This window comes from Aphelocoma coerulescens, chromosome 3, assembly GCF_041296385.1.
Source record: "Aphelocoma coerulescens isolate FSJ_1873_10779 chromosome 3, UR_Acoe_1.0, whole genome shotgun sequence".
In the NCBI taxonomy this organism is placed as follows: Eukaryota; Metazoa; Chordata; class Aves; order Passeriformes; family Corvidae; genus Aphelocoma; species Aphelocoma coerulescens.
In genome coordinates this window covers 71142912-71157084 of record NC_091016.1, presented here as the reverse complement: position 1 = coordinate 71157084, position 14173 = coordinate 71142912, and the positions used below count along the sequence as shown (strand labels likewise).

The window sequence follows — 14173 nt, the reverse complement described above, 5'->3', positions numbered from 1 at the left end:
TCTTTGTCCAGCTCAATCCAAGGCCTTAACTTCTATCTCCTGTATTGGCAGACAAGTACCTCAGCAGAGGTGCCCTCAACAAGTCCCTCCCCAGCCTGCATATGTATGACTTGCTAATAAAAGTAACATTGAGCCAACAAAGAACACAACTCTACAAACTGGAATCACAATATTCACTTGGGACATGAAGGCCCATGCTCAAAGTCTGCCTGCAAATGTGTGTATCTCAACTGATCATCTAAGTAGCATTCTAAGTATGCAAAATATCCCTTGTTTTGAACAGAAATCCCCATGAAAAGGGGAGTGATTTTTCTTCTGACCAGGAAGACTCTTATTTTGCCAAGAACCACATGGGCAGATGGATTTATAGAACTGTCACAGCCACAACAGAAAACATGGGTTTTGAATATGCACAGAAAAGGATTATCAAATAGAAATTTTAATAATAATGATGACAAGCTGGAAAACTTTCAGAAAAAATGATCCAAACCAGGCCTGGGAATAACATACTCTCAATCCATCACACTTATCAGAAAGAAGTTAAAAAATTACCTTGTTAGTAACCATGTATTAAATTCACAATTTAAACTGCAGCCCACAGAGTCCATGTGCCATGAGTAACTAGAGCCCTAGGCAGAAGTGTGGCAAATAAACTCACATTTGCTATACAGAGGTCTGCACTTCCATGAGAAAAGGTCAGTTGACTGGGAGACCAGTCAACTGAAAAATGTTTAGGTGTCCTGGTTGAGCAGGAGTCTTTCAATGTCTAGCAAACGGAAGCAGAAATTAAACTTCCAGCTATGTAAAGAAGCATTTTTTCTCTGCAATTGGACCAACCCAGAATGGAGATGATGGGTTGTCACCAATGACAATCTTTAAACAAGGACTGAAACTTTCCCTCAGCAATGGGTTGTGTCTCATTCAGATCCTGTGGATGAAATGCAGTTGATGACACACTGAAATTTGATGGGTTTTGTCTAAGGTTTCAGATGGATGTGAAAAACCCTGGATTAATTGAACATAACAGCAGGTTTTTTACTGACAGCAACAGAGTAAGGATTTAGTGTTGTGACTGCAAGTATTCAATCTGCTTGCCCACTAAAATCTTTCACTAAAGAGTGACATAATCAATCCCCTCAAAGTCAATGGGGCTGTTTGGTGAGGTTGGTTTAATTTTGCAGTGGAAGGATACGTTTTGCGTTCATCATAAAGGGTCCAAATCCCTTAGCTCTTAATTTCCATTTGAGTCACTCCTTGCATATTACCTTTATGAAAAATGATAGGACTGAAGCTGAAAATAGCCTATTGACATACAAGAAGGGCTTCTATTACCAAGAATGGCTTGGCCATTGCTATTCTATGAGCTGTACTGGGTGCACAGTGGAATGGATGGAAACGCCCGAGTCATGAGGACCAAGAGCATGGTTGTGTCTCCCTGTGAGATGCTCCCTTCCCCTTGACACCTGCTCACGTCTGTACCTTGAGGTCCTGCTCCATGCTGCGTATGAGCTCGTTGTCAATCTCACCGGTCTGGGCGTAGCGGAGCCTCTTGCGCTCAGCCTTGCGCAGCCGGTACTGAAGGATCCGGCAGTTCTTGTTGGCTCGCTCCAGTTCATGGCGCATTTCTTGAAGCTGACAAGCATCCTCCTCAAAGAAGCTGTCCCTCATCTCGTCCATCTCTGTCCTCAGCTCATCTATCTCGTTCTGTCACCAGGGCGACAAGGGGACAGGGATGCAACAGGTGGGTCAAAAGCACAAATGTCAACACGTATAGGGAAAGGCAGCCAAAATGGAGCTCCGCCCCACAGGGACGGCAGGTAAATACAACCCAGCTCATTATAAGCGCCGCAACGAAGCAGGGAAGCAAGCGGCACTGCCCGCACGCCCCACGACAGAGCCATCTTAGCGCTGCCTCCAGCGCTCCTGCCGCGAGAGAGGGAGGCTGGGAAGATCCCTCCCGGCTCGGGCGTGGGAAGGCAGCCCGCCCCCGCCCGGTCCCGGTTCTCCCCCACACCCACCGCCGCCCCGGCCCCTCACCTTGAGGCTCTCGTTCTCCTCCCGCAGCTTCTCCATCTCTTCCTGCATCTCCTCCTGCAGGTGCAGGCTCAGGGCGCCTTCGGGGCCGCAGCTCCTGCCGTCGCCTCCCGCCTCGCCCTGCCGCAGCCCCTCCGCCCCGGCCGCTTCCATGGCAGCGGGCGAGGAGGCGGAGGCGGCCGGCGAAGGCTCGGCCGGGGCGGCGGCCGCGGAGGCGGCGGAGGCAGCGGAGGAAGCGCTGCCGCTGCTGCTGCTGTGGTTGCTGCCCTTGGTTTGCATCTGGGCGGCCGCCGCCAGCCCTTTCCTGAGGTGGAACTGGATGAGCTCACTTTGCAGGCATCCCTCCTTCCAGTACCCGCCGCCGCCCGCCGCCGCACAGCGGCCCTTCCCCGCGCCCGAGGAAGATGGAGGCGCCGGGGCCGCCTCCCCCGCGCCCTTCAGCGGGGACCGCCCCGCTTTCCCCCGCCACTGCTTGGGCGGCGGCGCCGCCGCCCCCTCCCGCTCGCCCCCGCCGCCCCCTGCAGGGGGCGCCTCCTCGGCGGCGCCCGGTGGCGGCAGCGGCTCCTCGGCGGCGGCGGCGGCTCCTCCTCTCCCGGCGGCGGCGGCGGCCGGCGGAGCTTCAGCACCGGCGCCGGGCTGGACAGCTCCCCGCGGCGGCTTCTCGGCGGCGCGGCCGCGGGCGGCTCGCGGGGCCTGGCCCGGCGGCGGCCGCGCCGAGGCGGCTTTGGCGGCGGCGGGCGCGGCTTTGGCGGCGGAGGGCGGCGGGCGCGGGGCGGCGTCGCGGGCCCGGGCCGGCGAGGATGCTCGCGGCTGCTTCCTGCCGCTGCTGCCCTCGGGATGCAGGCGCGGCTCGGCGGCGGCGCCCCCTGCAGGCGGCTGGCTCATGGCGGCGGCTATCTCGGGGACGCGTCCATCACCGGCGGTGTCCTCCGCCTCCTCCGCCGCCGCCGCGCCGAGAGCTGGGGGAGGAGAACCGGACAAGCGGTCGGGGTGGGCACGGGGAGGACGGGGAGACGGGCTTTCCGGCCACGGCGGCGGCCAGCCTGCCCGCTCCCCGTCGCCGCGGCGCTCCGCCGGCCCCCAGTCCTGACCCGCGCCCACCTGCGGGCGGAGCGGTCCCCCGGAGCGGCCGGGGAGAATCCGGCGAAGGCTGCAGCCCAGAGCCAACCGGAGCGGCTCATGGAAGGGCCCGAAGGGCTCGGCTGAGACTGAGACCCGTTCCCACTCCGCCTGCACCTACGGGCGTTTCCCCAGCCCTGATGCCGAACCTTCCCCCGCCGGGCCGCCACACCAGGGATGAATTTCCTTCCACACACAAACTTCCCTCTCCCTTATGCTCACCACGAAGCCTGGGTTGCTAATCTCTGTCCACTAAAAGGCCTCTTCCCAGCGTCTGTCACAGCCGAGTGGAGGAAAGCTGCTGTACAAAGGGCTGCACACGTGGAAAGAGCTACAAATTTCCCTTCAGCTTTGACAGCCACTCTTCCGGGGCAAGGTGACTTGGGAATCGAGGGTCATAAAGGAAAGGGGTTCTGCAATCAGCTGCTAAACATACATTTGCCCTAGTTCGTTATCCAGAGGTGCTGTCAGGATTTAAGACCGATTCATGTTTGTTACCAGTTATGCAGATCAAAAGGTTATATAGGACTCAGACATAATCACTCCAGCAGATTTTCAAAACAGAGGAAGCAAAGAATGCACCCTCACCCAGAACAAAATGTTATGTGGCATTCTCTGAAGGATGCTCACTCAGCAATTTGCCCCTATAATGATACAATCAGAGTTTTCATGACCACAACAGATTATGAAAAAGGGCTGTTAAAAGCCATATCATGCTGCTAATGCCCCTCAAAATATTCTGAAAATAATGGCTATGACCCACAAACTGTTTCCACACTGCCTTTATTCAACTATCCTTAGAGGGAAAACATGGGCAACGACAGAAATGACAGCATTCCTAACACGGCCTGCCCATTCCCTCCTAGAATGCGGCTTAACGGTTCCCTGCTAGAACAGGGAATAAAGAAAGAAGCACGACTGGGCTAAATCAATGCAGAGGCTATATCGTGCCCTGACAATTGGTTTACTCCCTGGAACATACTAGACAATGAGGCTGTGTTTGCTCTGCTCTTACTGGCAGGACCACAATATTTCCTCTCAAATGCACTGCCATTAATAACCTGCTTTAAACTAATATTCTGGAAATTAATGCTCAACATGACACAATTTGGCAGGCGCTTTCCAAACATTAATTAGTAAAAAGAAAGCATGGGAGTGTAGAGCTATAAAACTTGTATGACAACACTTTATAAAAATTCGCTTTGCATTTCTATTAGCCACTACAAACAGAATTCCCACCCTACCGTTGTTTAGAGCTATACAGGTATGAAATATAAGAAATAGAATTCAAATTAATAATCGGGAACCCTATGCTGTACCTGAATCTTTTCGAGAACTTTCACTGCAAGTAAGTCACCAGACTCAACCGGGACCTGCCAGAACCCAACCCGTACCCTGCACGCTTCAAAATCCAGGATCGGCTACCGCCTACAGTAAAGTTGGCTGATTATATATATATATATGTGCACACACATGTATTTATATACATTTTTAACTGGCACAACGAAAGCCCCGTTTGAGACCAAGTCCGAAATCTCTGTCCTCACAAAACTCCGCGGCTCGACCTTCTCCCCAGAGGCAAACCCACGTGGCGCCGGGACGCGGCGTCTCCGCAGGTTTTCCTGTCGGGAACTGCTGTCCAGGCGGAAAAACGGGTAAATAAATGGAAGCAACAAAAGGGAGGAGTCCGGTGGCTCCACGCGCCGGCGCGGGGCTCTCCCATGCCCGGGACTTCGGGCAGGGCATCCCCCCGGCCCTGGCCCTTTCTCCCCACCGGGAGCCCGCCTCTGCCCCTGCAAGAATTCGCAAACGCGGCTTAAGATTTGGGAGCGTTTCTGCCTTTTGTCCTGGTTTAAAGGAAAGGAGGGGATTTTCGAAGGTTCCCCCCCCATACCTGGTGGTTCTGTTGCATCTAGATCCGGAGTAACATTTCCTTTTTGGGAAAAAAAAAAAAAAAAAAAAGAAAGAAAAGAAGAAGAAGAAAAAAGGCTAGGATCTAAGGATCTAAAGCATCCGCATTACTCACCACCACTTTGTCCGCTGCCCGGCTGGCGAAATGCATGCACGGAGAGCCGGGCACCGCACACGAGGTACCCGCCGCTGCCAGAGCCTCTCAGGAAAATGAAGCAATATTCATGAGCTGACCTCACTGGGCCTGGGAGACGGAAAGGGGGGGGAGGGAAGAAAGCAGAGAAGGGAAGAGAAAGGAAAAGATTAAACGGCGAGAACCCCGCCCAGGCCTGAAGGCTGAATTACGTCCCTTCATCTATCTGCACATGGTGGAATAGGATTACAGCGCAAATGGGGGAAGGAGCAGGCTGCAAGCGAGGGATGCGCCCACTTTCTCTTCCCAATGCATCCAGGCAATCGATTCTGATCAATTATTTAGCGTCCCCTTCAGGGGAGCCTGCTCGGGCCGGGCAGGGCTGCCGGGCACCTTCTGTACGGGCAGGGCTGCGGTGACAGGGCTTTCTTTCCTTTGTTCGCCGCCCTGCCCGCGCCCCTTCGGCAAGAGCCCGCTGCCGCCGGGAGGGGTAGAGACAAAGGCAGCCCCGGCTCTGGGCTGCTGGAGATCATTCCCTAGGGTTATTTACCCGCCTCAACACAGGCACTAACGGGCCACTGACCCTTTCTTTATTTGTGTGGAGGGCAAATCTGTTTTACCTCTCTGTTCAATAGTGAGGTGAATTTACCTTTGCTCTGAAGCACCTCAGAAGGCTCTTAAGACTTTGCGCTTGAAGTCTTTCCCAATTACAAACAAAGGAAAACGGGGGAAAGGCTCGCTTTCTTTCCCCTCCCTTCCCCCTGAGGAGGGACTCTCGCCGTGTGACGGCTGTGTGTGGGAGTGTCCCGGACCCACCTGTGTCTGTGTGAACACCCAGCAGGAATAGTCTCCGGAGAGCAGTGCTCCATTTGGGGTCCCTCTCCGTCCTCCTGCAGCAGCTGACGGGTCCAGGGGAGCTCCTGGGCTCTGCCTCAGCCCCGGCAGCGCCTTTCGCAGCGCGAGGGGCGGGGGGCACTTCCCTCCCGACGGATAATTAAGTGATGCTTTCGTGCCCATAGGTACACCAGCATATACATACATGCATACATCTATGTACAAACTGTATGTACACATATGCACTGTGCATACACGTATACATAAACGTGTGCGCATACACAGGTGCGAGCACACCTATAAAATATACATACATATGCATGGATTTGTACATTGTATGTACATATGTACTTATCTCTGGGGTTCTTGTGCAGTCCTTGGGGGAGGGCAAGCTCAGGGGAGACCAGCTGTCCCCTTTCCAGCTACCCCTCCCCCTACGGTCCTCTCCACCTCTCCTGATATGCCGAGCAGGACTCAACACATCTAAACCAGCGTGTCCTGGCATGTAGAAAGGTACTCCCCCCATGCAAGTGCATGTCCTCCAGACTGGAGCCCAGGGACTGCATGAACGGGATATATATAGATGTGATGAGCTGAGGACAATCAGAAAATAGGAAATGGAACATTAATGCTGAATAAGAAAATCACTGGGATGATGAAAAGCTACTTTTTAAATTATTAATATTTAATGATTTTTTTAGGCCTTTGAAACTCAAAAAAACTACAATCATACCAAGTAAGCAGAATAATTGGTTGAAAACATGAGGAACAAAAATATGAAATATTTTTGGAGTTGGAGTTGAGAAAATTTCCTATGAAAGCACTACATAGACTCTGCTAGAACATCTAGGTCCTAATCTCAGTGAATATACAGAATAGAAATATTATGGTCATTACAACAACATAGCATTTTGTTTACACAATATCATTCAGAGGGACAAGCACAACAGTCCCTACTTTTAAGCACTGGACATTATTTACCATCCTTTCTGCTCCCTTGCTGGGTGAGTTGCCTGGAGGAACTTTCCGCAGAAAACAATTATGGGATGTGATGGCATCTTGTACCACCTACAACAAGTTTTATCATGCTTTTGCAAGATACTGATTCTTATTTTCTCATAGTAGTGTCCAAATGAAAACCAGGTGATCAGATTATCTTTACCTACATTGTCAGGCCATATGTCTGATAGTAAAGATCAATTTTATGGCAGTAAAAATTTCCAGTCTCTCAGTGTGGTTTGAGATGGTTGACTTGATTCTCAAAATTTCCACTCTGGCTAAACTTAAGTGCTGATAGAGTTATAAAAATTGACATGGGCACAAAAGTATTCTACTCATATTATTTACTTTTCTGGGGGTAATGGGTATAATCTACACAAAAAGTACCCTTTTTCTAATATAAGCTATATTTCCATTACGAAATTTTCTGCCAGATCTCTGTGGGCATTTTCTGTTACTAAGAGATCATGGTATAAAATATACAATAATTATATCTACCCTTGAATAAGTGCAGTATGAAGATACCCATATATCTAAGTTAATACAGCAAAAATTCAATTTATGAGCAGGTTTTATTATAGAGTCTCTAAAAACCTGTGGATTGAAATAATACACAGAAAGAAATGTCTTAACTTCACACAGAAAACAGGGAGCTCTCAGCTGACTATTGCCATTCCAAAATGAACCATTGACGTGCAGAAAAGTTGTATAAGTACACTGGCTCAAATGTCAGGGAAAACAATGGAAATAAAATACAAGAAATTACTTAGTAAGAAGTAAAGAACAAACCAGAAAATATAATTACTGGTTCCATATAATTTCATGGTGCAGAGGGATTTTGATTATCGAGAGCAGTTTTGGTTTCCCATCTCAAACCAGGCATGGGGGAAAGGGGTAAGGTTCAGAGAAAGGTGGCCAGGGCCTGAAGTGTCTCTGCTTAAGGAATGATGAGATATGGTAGGAGTCTTCAGACAGGAAACAGGGTGACCGAGGAGAATGTAATGCAAGTCCCTACAGTTGTTAGTAAGGAAGGTAAACAAGTGTAAAAGGTTCACTGTTTCTCACAGTCTCTTCCCACTCAAGTAGTGCAGAGATGCAAACATGAAGGAAAGAAACAAGCAGGTGATGGATTCCAAAAACCCAGAAAACTGTCCTTGCGCTTAAGCTATTCAACTCCCTGACACAGAGTGTTGTAAGTATAAGGGTCTATGTGAGTTTAAGTGATTGTAGAAAGTAATGGGAAAAAAAATAATTTGAGATAAAAGAGGAAAATGTGCTCAAAACCCACCTCTCCTCTGACTATTTTTTTGATATGGGAGATGGTCTGGGAGAGGTATTAGTATGTGTTTTTGCATTCTCTTCCATCATCTACTATTGACCACAGTCAGACACCTATCAGTAAGCTAAAATATCTTTGATCTGGCTCTGTATGACAATTCTTATCCTGTTCGTATCACCCTCTAGCTTTGTCTCTCTCTTTTCCATCTTCTTTTGTTTTCTTCATTTCTATTTCATTCTTCAGCCTTAGATTTATTTTTGTGCAGAGCATTGGCAACCTGCTGCACCCTGGTAGAGCATACCTATGACTTTTTCATGACTTTTTTGCCTTCAATAGATATAAGTGTTTTGACTCAAATTAGAGCTGTGAATACCTTATTTTCTAGTCCCCATTATTGCTTGCTCATGTGGAGACACATTTTTGTGTTCAGCCTACAACTGCATTAAGTTGTATGAAGTTATGCAAGAGATGAAAGTAGAGGAAGAGAAAGGAGAGGAAGAATTTCTCCTCCAAGCAGAGTTTCAGTTTAAGTCATGTAAGTTTCTTTTCCTAAGTTAAGAAGAGAATCCCTTTACATAACACTTTAAAAGTGTGACCGAAGCATGACCTCCTAGCTTTCAGCAGAGAATACTTTAATAACAGATTTCAGAAGTGGCTTGGAGAGGATGCTTTTCCAGGAGAATGCCTGGGTGGCTCGCAATTGCTGTACTTTCACCTCTTGCTTACTCACCTCCTCTGCCCTCTTGGGAATATGCTGGGTTATGCTGGTGCAGAAAGAGAAGCTTCTGGAGCATGCTGTGCTAATTCATGGTGCTGGCACTGCCCCAGCTGGCAGAGGCTGCAGTTTATCTCCCCACCCAGGAGGATGTGCTGGACACAACTAATTATACCCCAGTCCAGGGCCCGTTTTCTCTGTCCATAAAAAACCAGGTAAGTTTGAGACTTTAATTTACGAATTTCTAATATGTTAAGTAAGCACCCCATAAGGTAATTTGAGAACAAACAATGAATACATTACAACAGTTCTCTTTTCTTATTTACTTGGAAATGGAAAAGCTTTCCAGATGTACTGCATAGCAGAATTGTACAGCTCCAAATCATCATATTTCAAAAAGAAGAAACCTTGATGTTACGTAGGAATAAAACTTGGCTGAAAGAACAAAGCTAAATCCCAAATATTTCAAGTTCATACAATTCAATAGAACAGAAATAACAGCACCAAATTATTTGTTAAAAGAGGCATAGTTTGGCATACACGTTTAGCCAGACCATTATATAAAATCTTGGTGGTCTGGTTGCCATTTTTTGCCTCCTTTTTCTTCCTCCTTAACAGCTGCTTCTCAGCCAGAGACAGCTATAGCACGGCACATTGAGGCTGCACCTTCTGTTCATCAACAGACCCTAACTACCAAGGGGACAGGATGCCCCACCAAAGGTACAGCAATGCCATCTGCACCCTTCCTGGCAGTTCATCTCAATGGGAGAAGTAGGTCATGTTGCTTTTGCTGCTATGTAAAGGAAGCAGCTTCAGCTTTCTTATCCAAGGGATCACCTATATCCCTGTTCAGGAAGCCTGGATCTCATTCGCTGTGTCATACCTCTCTTGGTTTAACCCTTAGGTTCAAACACATCACTGGATTCTCAGACTCACAAGATTGTAAGAAGGCACAAAAAAATTGAAATTGTAATGAAAATTAGAGGGATCTTTGGTTCCGCCAGTGGAAAATAAAACTAGATTAAATTAGGTCTGTTGCTTTTAATAACTAAATTCTTTTCAAATAAAGGCTTAGTTCTAATTTTGTTATCACAAATTTCATTCAGCCTTTACAAAGGCTTCAGGAAGTTTCATAATCCTGGTTTTTATTCCTACAGCAATGAATTGTACTTATTGTTCAGAGATAATGACAGAATTGAACATGCCTTGAAACAGACCAGTGCTGCTCAACCATTTCTAATGATAAAAAATTTTCTATCTGTCTCTGTCTCTCCTGTAATTGCTATACCTTATGTTGCTAGAATGAGTAAAAATAATGTATATCAATTTTGAACTTAAGACACTGAAAAAGGTCTCTGTATTGCTGTGTTTGCTGCCACTCTACTTTCTCATACTCTCTTCAGAGGAGACGATTACACCAAACTTGCATAAATCCTATCATGCATGCATATATCTGCATAGTCTATATATTGCATTAGTAACTAAACCTCATTGATTACTTAATGAGGCTAATGGTAGAGGAACAGTAGAGAAAATTTTATTGCTAAGACTGTGTGAATGAAAGCCAAAATATGGAATTCCTCTAGATTAATCAATCTTGTACCCTGTCTCATTGCAGTTTATATAGCATGCTCACTGGCTGCTGAAGGTAAACAATATTTCTTTGGACACTAATACAGTACCAGTACATTCAAACAACCTTTTCCAGGAAGAGATTTCAAATATAAAATATTTTTATTGCAGGTGATCTCAGAGTTAAAATGGATGGTCTTAAAAGAAGTCAGTCATGAGCAGGCTGTACTCCGGGGTCTGCCTGCTTCCTCCTGACAGGGAGGCTGTGCCACAACCTGTGCATCCTACCAAGAGGTGGCCCACAACCAAGATGAAGGTCTTATTGTCTATCTTAATCTTTAAAGTCCTCATTGTGACTTTCTTGAGCAGACTTCAGAGCTGCTTACCCCATCGTGCTCCACGACAGCTTAAAGCTAGTGAAAACAGTGGTTCTAGCATCCTAGGGAACTTGCAGATACCTTCTTCTGTGTCTAAAGAGAGTCTGGGAGAAGCAGGCTCATCCCAGTCTCATGCATCTGGTGACTAACAAAATGCAGTACTTTTTAGGGGTCTCCACAGTAGGTGATTTTTCTTCATTTATCTGTGGCATTAGAATGCCCAATTCCTTTTGAATGCTAGGGGACTTAGGTTCTTATTGTGGAAAGGCAGGGAGGAACCAGGTGAATAAACAGTCTGCATTTTGTTAGCTGAGAGGCTTGAGAGTGTTTTATGTTTTTATTCATTCCTCATTTAATGTTAATTAAATTTTATTTCCTCCCTGTTAATTTGGGATGCTTGTTTTGATAACTTATGGATGTGTATAATTGTTTAGGCTGGGACTGTATCTTCCTTCTCTGACTTCCAGGTGGCCTCACATTACCATACACATAAGCTTCCAGATGCAAAATTCAACCTAGATTTTCCAAGATCTGATGTTAGATAATTAGTTGCTTCTCCACATGTGATACCTCCTGAATTGCTCTCTGCCTTTTTGTCCTCTTCTTATGGATAATCTCTCTTTTTATTTTGCCTTTAGTTTCTCTGTTAATTTTTCACTCTAACTTGCATTTCAGGATCAGTGGATTTTTGTACATATCATTTGTGAGCTTAATGCAATTTTCAGAGATACTCTTGGACTAGGAACTTTTGAAAATGTTGCCAAATTTATCTTGTTCCTTTTTTCTCTTAAACACGTGTGAGACAACATAAGTAATTCTGAAAATAAGTTTTTTCATTTCTGTGTCTTAATGGATTTTGTGTATGATGACTGGACATTTTATTTGTTAATTTACACTTACAAATCCTACGGAAAAATCACTGTATTTAGGCAAGTCGCAAATTAAAAAATCAACAGTGAATCAGATCCTTTCTTCAACAATTTGCTGGGCTTCTTATCAGGCCTGTTATGCTGTTATCTACACCCTGGATCATATCCAATCTTCTTACATAATGCCCTGGTACTTTTGGAGAAATTAGAGGACTCCGGCACACATCAAAACAATAAAATTGGGATATCATGTTTTCCAGCTGGTGCATGTGCACAGAAAAATCTCTGTAGGTGTATTGAGAAGTACACATGACAAGTTTGTTGCAAGGCTTTTGACTCAGGGACCAAATTTTGATTCAGATTTAAAGAGCAAGCGAGAAAATTATTTTCTCCAAACCTCCTCCCTTGTGTACACTGACATTGCTTTACACGGTTTTAAACGACAGACAGCGCCGATCAGCTGTGACTGAACCTGCAGCAGCTTCTGTGCTCTCTCCGGGCTGCGGGAGAGCCACTTGCTGTGAGAATGAGGCCAGAGTCCCTGTTTCTATGGTGACTTTACCTGCAGTTACCCCATCAAGCAGCCCCTCTTCAATTCCATGGAGCTGGTGCAGGGGAGGGAGAGGGCGTGGAGGCAAGGAAGGAGTATTTCCAAGGAGGAGCCTGGGAAATCAGTATTGGTGTGCTGTAGTGTCAGACTGTTGGGGAATGGACAGAGGAGAGACCTCAATCCTGGAGGGCAAGCTCCAGGGAGATGCTGGGCTCCTCCACCCTTGCCCCTTCCTGCACTCCTTGCATCTCACAGAAAGCACGGCAGAGACAAAGTGATGGTAGCCTGATCTTGCTTGGAGTCCCCACAGAGTACTGTTTTTCAGCACAGCACATCTACCCTGGTGTAATTCTATTATGAGAAAAACAACAATCAAGCTTTGTGGAGAAAGGACAGGGCCAGTGACACTGGAGTCCTGCAACAAGGCTTTGGGTCACATTGCCATAGCAATACGTAAACCCTGGACAGCTGATGCTGCTGCCCACAGAGAATCAGGATGTTTCAAGACAGATCTGAGATAATCCTTCATTGATCTGAGGTGCAAGAGATCATAATTGAAGCAAAATTGACCCTTAAGCTTAAGGTAATGGCTTTGTGTTGAAAAGGGTGCTGCAGAGTGAGTCTTTCTTCTCCCTCTGTTCTGAGTCTGCATGTGAGGTTAACTTGGTATCTATCCCAGCAAAGTCAGCAATAGATCCAAATGTTTCTGTTTGGCCTAGTTAACCAGTTATTAACGAGACATATATACAGGACAGGAAGCCCCACAGGTTTCATTCATTATTGAGGGAGGAAGTCCAAGGAAGGCACATAAACTTACCCTGTCATATAGCCATACTTGCTCAAAAGAGCTGTGATCCATTCTTTCCAAACTCAGCCTTTTTTCCCACAATCTAAGTTGTCTTCTAGTTGTAGAAGAGGCATGTGTAGGAAGCAACAAATCCTCATTATACAGAGCTATTCCTTTAAATCTTCTGGGACTAAATCTTGGCTCCAGTAAGGTCAATAGCTAATTTCACATTGTCATCAAAATGAGCATCCCCAAATGTTAGGAATCCTTGGACATTTTGCTCATTGTCTCCTCTAAGCTGGAACAGGATTCTTCACACTGATTTGAGAACTGACAGATTTAATATAGAAGCTTTACTAAACCAACTGCTATAAAGTAAACATATATTTTCAAATCACTGATTATTTCTGCCATGACTAGAAAAAAACAGTGTTCTGTTCACTTAAAATACTTCATATAACCTGAGAACTTCTGTGAATCATAATAATGAATTGTAGTAATGGAGTATATTAAAACATCAATTGTCTTTGCATTTACAAAATTTTTGTATTACTTAAAAAATATAAGGAAAATAAAAATCATTTAATGCAGCAAAGTAGATGTTCCCAGTTTTACAATGAAGCCTTTCTTTCAAGAGGAAATCCATAGTTACTGGAAAGGCTTTCTCTGCTGAGGTGGAGCTGCTGATGCTCAGGCACAGAGCCAAGCAGTGCATACCATCTCCTGTTTGATGCTGGCCATGTACCTTATGACTTCCAGTTACAGTCTTCTAAAGTCATGACAATATTTGCTGCCATGTCTTCCTCTCCTACCCTTCAGATCTAGTTCTGGAATTAGATATGAGTAACAGACTGACTCAGGGAGGTTAAGTCCTTTCTCTCAAAGATGACTGGGTTAATTTTTTTAAGGAAAAAATCCTAAAATATTTTTACCCACTTTTAATTTCCATGTACTTTCCATTAATCCATCATAATTTTAAAGATGCTTAACTGAG

At 46.1% G+C, this 14173-nt stretch overlaps 1 protein-coding gene across 1 annotated transcript in view; it reads right to left on the bottom strand.

The window, feature by feature from the left end:
• Positions 1 to 2919, bottom strand: part of MTCL3 (MTCL family member 3) — a 28364-nt gene extending 25445 nt beyond the window's left edge. The window contains exons 1-2 of the mRNA XM_069010809.1: positions 2038 to 2919; positions 1480 to 1704 (exon numbers count right to left, since the gene is read on the bottom strand). Of these exons, the coding sequence (XP_068866910.1) occupies positions 1480 to 1704; positions 2038 to 2919 (1107 nt within the window). The remainder of the gene's footprint in view (positions 1 to 1479; positions 1705 to 2037) is intronic.
• Between the last annotated feature and the right edge of the window lie 11254 nt (positions 2920 to 14173).